The 9826-nt window shown below is 57.8% G+C and overlaps 1 protein-coding gene across 1 annotated transcript; it reads right to left on the bottom strand.

The window, feature by feature from the left end:
• Nucleotides 1-152: 152 nt before the first annotated feature.
• MATK (megakaryocyte-associated tyrosine kinase) lies at nucleotides 153-9579 on the bottom strand. Its single transcript, XM_045300142.1, has 14 exons — nucleotides 9539-9579; nucleotides 9099-9298; nucleotides 8938-8997; nucleotides 8512-8625; nucleotides 8295-8410; nucleotides 7994-8213; nucleotides 7175-7268; nucleotides 3519-3584; nucleotides 2627-2726; nucleotides 2454-2538; nucleotides 1801-1874; nucleotides 1485-1680; nucleotides 680-766; nucleotides 153-594 (listed from the first exon to the last, which is right to left on the bottom strand). Exons 2-14 carry the CDS (start codon nucleotides 9168-9170, stop codon nucleotides 355-357), a joined length of 1524 nt encoding a protein of 507 aa, XP_045156077.1. The 5' UTR covers nucleotides 9171-9298; nucleotides 9539-9579; the 3' UTR covers nucleotides 153-354.
• Between the last annotated feature and the right edge of the window lie 247 nt (nucleotides 9580-9826).

Genomic DNA, 9826 nt, shown 5'->3' on the forward strand with positions numbered 1-9826 from the left:
TGGATGGATGGATGGGTGGGTGGATGAATGGATGGTAGATGGATGGGTGGATGGATGGATGGGTGGGTGGGTCCAAAGCACAGGTCTGTGGAGGTGGGGCATGAGCCCTCAGCAAGAGAGGGCTCCAGGGCCAGAGAGACACTGACAGCCACTGTCCTTGGAACCAGTGTCTTTATCGAGGCATCAGTCCTTGCCCTTCCTGGGCTCTGTTGGGTCCATGGGCTGCTGGAGCCCCTGTAGGCCTGCCCTGGAGCTGGGCAGGCAGCGGGCAGGCCGACCCTCCTCAGGCCTGGCCTGCGCTCTCCTGTGCCCTCCACTCTCTTGGTCCTAAGGCCCAGGGCCCCACCCGTGGCGTCAGGGCTCCTGGGCACGGGGGGAGGTGCAGCCATCGGCCTCCTGGCCGGCCACAGAGGCCGGAGCACCAGCACTACGCAGCTCTCGGGCCAGCTTCTCGGCCAGCTTGCGGAAGGGCGGCCGGCGGGCAGGCTCGGCTTCCCAACAGCTGCCCATGAGGATGTGGACAGGGCCTGGGCAGCCTTCGGGGGGCTCCATGCGGTATCCTTTCTCCACAGCCTCTGACACTTCTTTCAATGACTGTGGAGAGAGAGAGCCTGTCAGTGTAGGTTGGGGTTCAGGACCACGACTCCCAGGCCCACTCCAGACCCAGCAGCCCGCTCACCATCTTGGGGTACGGAGCCCGGCCATAGGAAAAAACCTCCCACAGCAGAACCCCAAAACTCCAGACATCCGACTTGCTGGTGAATTTCTGTGGACAGAGACCAGGCTGAGGGGCAGGCTCCAGCTCCTTTCTGCTGGACACCCCTGGGAAGACTCTCCCTCTCTGGCCTTGCCCCCAGACTCTTCCCCTCCGCCCCCCAGGTGCCCACAGTCCGGCCAAGCTCAGATTCAGTGAGCAGGCCGGCATTTATCCCCTCTATGTGGTGAAGTTCAAAACCACAAGCCACCCTCAGGAGAAGACAGGGCTTTCTATGCCCATTAAGAGTTACAATCTTGGAAACTCACAGGGGCAGTTCCACTCGGCCCTACAGGGGCGCTGTGAGTCTGCACCGACTCCATGGCAGTGAGTTTGGTTTGGGTTTGGTGCACCATGGCCAGGTATGAATTGGGCTGCCAGCCACAGGTAAGAGCTCAAATCCACTAGCTGCTCCGGGGGAGAAAGATGAGGCTTCCTGGGTCCGAATTTCTATTCGGTCCTCCAGGGGCGCTGTGAGTCAGTATCAACTCAATGGAGCCAGTTGGTTTGTATATCATTTTTGGGGTGTGATGTCAGAATGACGTCCCTGAGTTTATTTAAGAGATGAGGAAACTAAGGCCCAGAAAGGGTCACACTGGGAGTAGCCAGGTGGAGACGAATAGGGCTTAATTACTTGCCCAGTGCTCCCCACTTCCTCTGGGGGGGTTCCGAGGGGTCAGATAATGCACCCACGCCCCCCTACGCCCCCGCCCAGAAGGTTGGGGCTCACCCCGAGTTTCAGGGCCTCAGGCGCCGTCCACTTGACTGGCAGCCGGCTGGAGTCCAGCCCCTTGCGCTCGGCCTTGGCCAGGCCGAAGTCGCTGACCTTGGCCACCAGGTCCTCGGACACCAGGATGTTGCGCGCGGCCAGGTCCCGGTGCACCAGTTTCTTGCCTTCCAGGTATTCCATGCCCTCGGCCACGTGCCTGGGCGGCAGGAGGGCAGGGAGCTCGGAGGGTGCCCCCCCCACACACACACACCCCGGCTAGGCTCCTCCTCCCTCCCTGCCTCAGTTTCCCCACACCTGCGCTGCACACCCCACTCACAGCGAAAACTGCAGGAGTTGGGCTGTGTTCACAAGGGCCCGGCCACGCGTCCGCAGGAAGTTCACCAGGTTGCCCTGTGCAGGGGGAGTGGAAGGCTGGGGTTCGCAACAGCTGGGGACCCCATCTCCACTGGCGCATCCGTCCAGTTCCCTTCCGAGTCTGCACCCCTCCAAAACCTAGCCCATGCCCCAGCATCTCAGGACCAGTCTCCACTGGAATCTTCAACTCCTCAACCTCAGGAGACTTTCAGGACACGCCCCACCGGGAAACCTCAACCCACAGCACCGCAGGCTCCACCCCACACGGGCATTGACTCCGCCCCCGCTGGAATCCCCCCTTTGCCAGCCTCTCAGGCCCCGCCCCACCGGAATCCCCACCTGTCAGCGTCTCAGGCCCCGCCCCTAACAGAATCCCCACCTCTACCAGCATCTCAGGCTCCGCCCCCACCGGAATCCTCAGGCTCCACACTTACTGGGGTACCCAGGCCACCCACTATTGCAGGCTCCGTCCCCCTGGATCCTGGCCCTTGCCAGAATCTTCACCTCCAACAGCTTCCCAAACCCAGCCCCCTTCAGAATCCTCACTCCCTCATAGCTTCAGGCTCCACCCTCGCTGGGATCCCCACCCCCCAGAACTGCAGGCTCCGCCCCCACCTTGCTCACGTGCTCCATGACGATGTAGAGCCCCTGGTGCAGGATCACCCCCAGGAGCCGCACTAGATTCTTGTGCTGCATTTTCCTGCGGGCGGGGTGGGATGGCGTGGGTGAGAGCTTGGTCAGGACCCCGCCCCAGATCGTCCCCTTTCCCCCCCACTCCAGGGGCTCACGTCATGACCGCTGTCTCGTCCAGAAAGGCTTGGGCTGTCACATCGCACTTGATGTTCTTCACTGCCACCTTCTGTCCCAAGTACTCCCCCTGCAGCACCGCTGGAGGGTGAGCGCGGGGTGGAGATCAGAGACAGCGGTCAACAGACACAGGGCAGCTGGACACGCCCCCCCCCCCCCCACGGATACTGTGTTGCCTGCTCAGCTGCAGCCCCAGCCCTTAAAACCCCTGGCCCCCAAAGGCACAACTCCCTAATCAAGGAGACTGTGGAACCCATGAGTTTGCAAACTCCAGCTGCCCAAGGTCAAATCCGTCCCACCACCTGTGTTCCTACATCTCCTGGGCTGAGTGGTTTTCACATTTCTAAATGGAGTGTGTTGGGGGAGCGAGGAGGGGAGGGTCGCACTGGACAAAAGAATGTTATTGTGTGGCATGCAAAAATGATAGGACATTCAAATATCAGAACCTATAAATAAAGTTTTATTGGCATCAGGCCACGCCCATTCATTTGCGTGTTGCCTGTGGTCGTTTTTTTGTCCTCCCAGTGTAGCGCCAAGTAGAACCCGGAAGAGACCATCTGGTCCACAAAGCTGAAAATACTTACTCTGGTTCTTTAACAAAAGAGTTTGACAAGTCTTTAGTGTAAGCCAGAGAACCTTTCTGGAATAACCATTCCAGGGACTGGCATTCCAAGCAGAGGGGCATCATGTGCAAGATGATGGAGGTGTGTCAGAAGGACTAACATCTACCTGGGAGCTAATTCACTCCCCGTCACAGTTGTCAGTGCCTCCATTTACAGAGTGAGAAACTGAGGCTTGGCTGCGCCACTAGCTAGAAAGTGCTTGAATAATGCCCCTCTCTTCTTCCAGCCTCTACCCCACTCCCCCACTCACCTCCAAACTCTCCCTCTCCGATCTGGGCTCCCAAGGTCAAGTGCTGGAGGTTCAATAACCACCCGGCTGTGGAGAAGAGGGCATTGTTATGGGGAGACTGGTTCCCTGGTCCCTCCCATACGGTGGTGGTGCTTTACCTGCCGAGAGACTAGGAAATATGCCCCATGGCACCCCTGCTATGGTCACATGGGTGGCTGCATTCCCCCATTCTTCCAGACTCCTCTCTGAGACACACCACTTCTGGTACCAATTTTTAATGTGTTCTAAGTCTGGTAACCTAGATCTGGTTGACTTGAAAACAATTGGGGGGCTTTCTAGGGGGGTAAGGGTGGGACTGCCCTTCTGTCCTCTGCTGGTTGGCGACATGGTGTCCCTCCTCTCACCCCATCAGCAGACCCTTCCCTTTTATGGTGCCACTTCGGATCAGCCACGAATCTACTCAGCACACACAAACACAAAAATACCACACACATAGAGATGGGATAAAAGTTCTGGCACCTTCTAGTGCTGCCATCATCTCTGCTCCACCCATCACCTCTATCCTTTCCCCCCCCCTCTGTTAGTCGGTTCTGCAGACCCCTCCTCTGTCTCCATAACCCTCCCCCAAATCCAGAGCCTTTAAAGTACAATCAAGCACCCACATTTTCCTGGCATGTTCTTCTCAAGGAGCCAGATGTAATAACTAGGTGGGGAGGTGGGGGGAAGAGGTTTTGGTAATTAGGTGTGATGGAATTTGTTCTGACTCTTAGCAACCTCATGCACAAGAGGAAGGTGCGCTGTCTGACCCTACACCACCCCCACACTCATTTGAGTCCGTGCTGTTCCCTGACCTGCTATAAGACCCCAAGCACCATGTGCTTTTTTCTAAGGACTGAGCTCTCTTGGTAACATGTTCAAGTCTCACCACCTTCATTCCAAGGAGCATTGTCCTTACTTCTTCCAAGGCAGATTTGTCCCTTGCCTTGAAGGGTAACCCATACTGAGTCCGTGGTCTCTGACCTTCAAATCCTGTTTGCTTTTGGCAAGCCAGGTTGTATCATCTGCATATGACAGGTCGTTAAGGAGCCTTCTTCCCATCCTGATGCCCTGTTCTTTTTCCTATGCTTCCTGGATCATTTGCTCAGCATATAGATTGAATGAATATGGTGAAAACATACCAGTTCACACACACCTTTCCTGATCTTAAACGACTGCCTCTTGGTCAAGTTCTGCATGACCATGTCTGGGAATTCGCCTTCTTCACACTATTATCCATAACTTGTTTGAGCCACAGGTCAACAAACCCCAGGTAAACATCTTACCGGTATCCTCTGCTGCAAGACATCCTCTGGCATCATCCATGACAGTTCGCATTCCCGATTCCCGGATGAATCCAGATTGAATTTCTGGCAGCTCCTTGTTACTGTACTGCTGCCACTATTTTTAAAAGATCTTCAGCAAATGTTTTCTTGCATGTGCTATCAGTGATATTGTTTGATAGGTCTTGCATTTGACCGAGCCACCTTTCTTTGGCATGGGTACAAATAAACTCCCAGAGTTGGTTGGCCAGGTAGCCGTCTTCAAAATTTCTTGGCATAGATGGGCAGTGCTTTCAGTTTTGCGGCTGTTTGTTAAAAATATCTCAATTGGTAGTCTGTCATTCCGGGAGGCTTTGTTTTTAGTCAAACCCTTCAGTGCAGCTTGAACTTCTTCTTTCAAGACTTTTGGTTCTTGGCCATATGACCTCTTGAGGTGGTTGAGCGTAGCTTTTTTTTTTGTACAGTGACTCTGTATTCCTACCATCATGTCTTTTGAGGCTTTCTGCATCCTTGAACATCCCTCGACACTTCAACTCAAGGCTTGAGTTTTTTCTCCAGTTCTCTCAGCCTGATAGATGCTGAGGATGTTCTTCCCTTTGGGCTTTCTATCTCTAGGTCTGTGCATATTTCATGATAGTGCTTTATTTGGCTTGTGAGATTTTCTGTGCAGCTCTCTCGTGCCATCATCTCTGCCATTTGTTTTCGCCAATGTTTAGCTCTCCGTTCAAGTTTCAGCGTCCATGTTGGTCTTGCATTTCCTTCTTGTTTTCTTAATGACCTCTGGCTCTCTTCTTGGATGATGTCCTTGATGGCAGCCTACACCTCATCTCGTGTTCCGTCTTTAATGTTCCATGTGTCAAAGTTGTTCTTGAGATGTTCTCTAAATCGAGATGGTCTTGACTCAAGGGTGTACTTTGGCTCTAGTGGACTGGTTTTAATTTTCTTCAGTTTCAACCTGAACTTGCACAGGAGCAATTGGTGGTCTGCTCCAAGTTATCCCCCCGGCCTTGTTCTGACCGATGGTATTGAGCTTCTCTACCATCTCTTCCCACAGACATTGGATGCCTGTGTATCCCATTGACCAAGAAAAAGCCAGTGGTCCTGCAAAGCTCTGTCGTGTCTAGTGTTGTTTCTCATTTCCAGTCCTGGGTCAGGTAAACTCAAACTCCTGTCCTCTAGTCAATCCTGCCTCATCGTGACCCTCTACGACAGGGTGGCCCTGCCCCTGTGGGTTTCCAAGACTGTACCTCTTGATGGGAGTGGATATCTTCATCTTTCTCCCGAGGAGCTGCTGGTGGTTTAGAACGGCCAACCTTGTGGTTAGCAGCCCAACGGATAACCACTGTGCTATTTATGGATGTGGTGTAGGGGGAGATCATTTTCATGGAGGATTTAACTCTGCCTGGAAAATCATTGGAGTGGAGGGAACGGCACGTGCAAAGGCACAAAGGCAAGCGAGGGAGTGAAGAGTAACACGATGATGCTAGTTGATGTGGAGGAAGCGTCGGAGGTGATCTGTGATCAGAAACTCAGGCCAGGGTGAGGGGGGGGGTGCTCTAGAAGCTGGGGCAGGGGGTACAGGAGAGCTTAAAAGCCAGGGAGCGATGGTGGTGGCTATTCATGTAGCTACCTTGAGGGCTGGAAGGGGGTTTGTGCCCTAGGAGGAGGGAGGGAAAGGCCTGAGGCAGGGTTGAGTAGGGCAGAGGGGTGCAGGCTTAATGGGCGTTAGTGGCCCAGAGGTGGATGCTCACCTTCCAGGTGGGACACCTTGGTGTGACTCCCAGCCCACACACCTCATGCGCAGCTATACCCCCATCCTCACCCGCACCCCACCCCTCGTCTGTCTGTGGAGGCTCGTGGGTTGCTAGGAGACTGATCAGATTTCAGCAGAGCTTCCACACTAAGAGTCTAGGAAGAAAGTCCTGGAGACCTACTTGTGAAAACTCTGGATTATGGCGGGCAGTTCCCAGTGGATCATGGGGGCTCAGCACAGAACGGGCTGAGGTAGGAGGGGAACGAGACAAGTTTGGGCCCAGGTTCCTGTCTCAGGTGATGCAGGACATGGGATAAACTACAGAGGCAAGGATTGCTTCACTCAGCTTCACGTGTGCCAATGGACGGCTCTGCCTAGCCCCAAGGGCAGCAAGTACTCATCTTAGTGCCCCATCGCATAGCCCCTGACACAGGTGAGTGCCCAGGTGAGAAGCAGACACATGCCCCGGGGACCTGATCCTTAGAAGGCTCCGAGGTGGGCACCTCTCACATGCCGTGAACTCAGGAGCCAGCCCCCCAGGCCCGGCTATTGTGAGCAGGGAGCCGCCTGGTGGCTCCACCCCTTCCCAGGGGCCCAGCTCTTACCCTTAGCCAGCTCCTCCTCCGCCGATTTGGTGCCCTGCTTCCGCTTGGGGGTGACCAGCTTTGTGCAAATGGCCCCCTTCTCCTTGCTGTAATGCTGCAGTGGGGGTGGGGGTGGGGATGGAAAGGCAGGCGTGAGCCCAGGGGGTGGGGACCCCTGGAGCCCAATGTCCCCCTCCTAGGTGGTTGGTGGACTGGGTGGGCAGGAACTGGGGAAGAGGAAAGCAGTTTGGTTCCTAGGGACTTGATGGGCTGGTTTCCATGGAAACAGGATGATGTAGGAGCAGGGGGGGGTGTCATCTGGCTCATTGTTAACTCCGAGATTCCTGGGGGTCCTCTGGGAGTCACCCCAGTTCCTGGTCCCACTCTGGAGTGGGGGGTGTGAACTCAGAGGTCAGAGGTCCATGGTCGGCACCTCTGCATTGGTGGGCCCCAGGTTTGCCTGCCCTCCATCTCTGGGTTGGGGCCTTTGTCCTGAGGGCCCAGTATCTGCCCAGCAGATACACAGGGTGGGAGTTTTAAAGATCCATAGGGGGAGGGCCAGTGTCTGTCTCTTTGTCTTTGCACTGGGGGGGGGGGTCCTGCTCTTGGATTTCACATGTCTGCCCAGTGAGTAGAAATAGGGGGGCAGTCCCCCTATTTCTGAATGGGCATCCTGGGCCCGCCCAGTGCTCCCACCTCTGTCTTGGGGGTCCCTGGTCTGTCCAATCCCCCACCTCTGCATTGAGGGTACTGGGTCTGTCGAATTCCTCCCCCCTCTACTGGGAGGTCCGGGGTCTGCTCAGCCCCACCAGTACCCCGGGGACCCCTGCGTCTGCCCACCTCGACCATGTCCATGAGGTTGCAGAAGCACACGGCCTCATCGATGGTGAGGTGGCCCTCGCGGTGCAGCACGCGGTAGTGGATGACGTCGCGGCCGAAGCTGACGCACAGCACGTAGTCTCCCGGGTGGCGCGCGGACTCCCGCACCAGGAAGAGGCCATCCTCGGGCGGCTGCAGCTGCTGCACGGCCTCCTGGCCCGAGATCTTACCGTGGAACCACCTGCGGCCCGGGGGCAGCGGTGGGCACGCGGACGGGCAGGGGTGGGGCGGCCTCCACCCCACCCTTCCGGTCCCCACTCACGGCATGAGGCTGAGCTTGGGGTCGGCCGAAAGGGCTTCGCGCTCCCGCAGGGCGCCGGCCGCCAGCAGCCCCTCCTGCCCGCTGGCGTGATGCTTGGCGCGGTACCAGCTCTTGCTCTGCCAGGGAGGGAAGGGATGGGGTGTCAGGGTGCGGAGACTCCCCGGCCTGCACCCTGAGTGGACACACGCACACGGGCACACACCCTTCAGCCTCTCACCTCGCAGGCCTCCAGGATGGTGACCACGTCGCCCTTGCGGAAGGCCAGCTCCCCGGGCTTGGGGCGCGTGTGCTCATATTTGGTGATGCACTGGGTCCCCGGGGCCCAGCGCCTCTGGGGGGATCGTGACGGAGAGCCGCAGGGGGAGGAGGGGGGACGAGGGGACGGAGCCCCAGCGACCAGGCGCCAGGAATGGAGACATTGAAACAGACGAGAAAGTAAGAGGAAAAAAAAAACCAAACAAGTGACATTAGCGCCGCAAGCAGGGGGCCCCGAGGGCGGAGGAAGAAGGAGGGGGCAGATCTGATGGAGGGATGTCGGTTAAAGGCCAACCCCCCTTCCCCGGGCAGAAACTGCAGCCCCCTTGTACTACCCCCCTCCCCAGGAGGAAGCTGTGATCTCAGAGCCCCCGAATGGCAGACTCACCGTGGGCATCCTGGTGGCGATGGCTGGGGGGTGCCAGGCGCGGAGAAAGCGGGGACTCACCTGGGAGCGGGCAGAGACAAGCGTCAGAGACCAGAGCCCAGGGCTCCAGCTCAAGCCGGCGGGGCGGGCTCTCGTTGCCCCTTTGGGGAACTGGCTTTTACCCGGGGGGCTTCTTTAGGGGATTCACAGCCATGAAGTGTCAGTAAAGGGTCCAGAAAGCTCCGTCCAGCCATGGTCCCCAAAGGAACAAGGAGCTGGGAAGACAGCCGGTGGCTACAGGCTGGGGGCGCAGAGCGCCAGACTCAGGTCTCTGCTCAGCACCGTGGCCGCCCCGCTGGTGCCACCGGCGCGTCCTCTTCCTCTTTCCAGGGCAAGGAAACCAGGATGAGTCAAGGTCATTCCAAGTATTTCTGACCCCCAGGGCAGGGCCGGGCGGGGCCGGGCGGGGACGCTGCGGCCCCGGGCTGGGCTTCCCCAGCCGCCCACCCAGCCTCTCGGATCACCCCGCGCCCCTCCCAGGCTGGCACGCAGTCTCCCATAAGCTCAGTAGGGGGTCAGCCAGCGTTCCCACCCTCAGTCGCCAGATGAGCCCCCAACTCACCCACTTCGGGCGTCTGGGTAGTCGGAGGCGGGGGCGAACCCCGGGACCTCGGGTGTGCGTCCCAGCCCCACCTGTGCTCGCGCTCGCACTGGTCCATGTACACACGCGTGCACCCCGAAACACGCGGGGCTGAGACCCAGGGACCCACAGACACGCGGGCCGCAGGCAGCTAGGGGCCGGTGCGCACACGCGTGTCCATTAGAGTTCACGCGCACAGGCGCTTGGCCGGCACCCACACAGCCCCACGGGGACACCTGGGCGCCGCGCGCACGCAGGGCCGCGCACACG

The sequence above is a fragment of the Echinops telfairi genome, unplaced genomic scaffold (genome assembly GCF_000313985.2).
Source record: "Echinops telfairi isolate 266 unplaced genomic scaffold, ASM31398v2 ScPeMD7_7459;HRSCAF=8497, whole genome shotgun sequence".
Classification (NCBI taxonomy): Eukaryota; Metazoa; Chordata; class Mammalia; order Afrosoricida; family Tenrecidae; genus Echinops; species Echinops telfairi.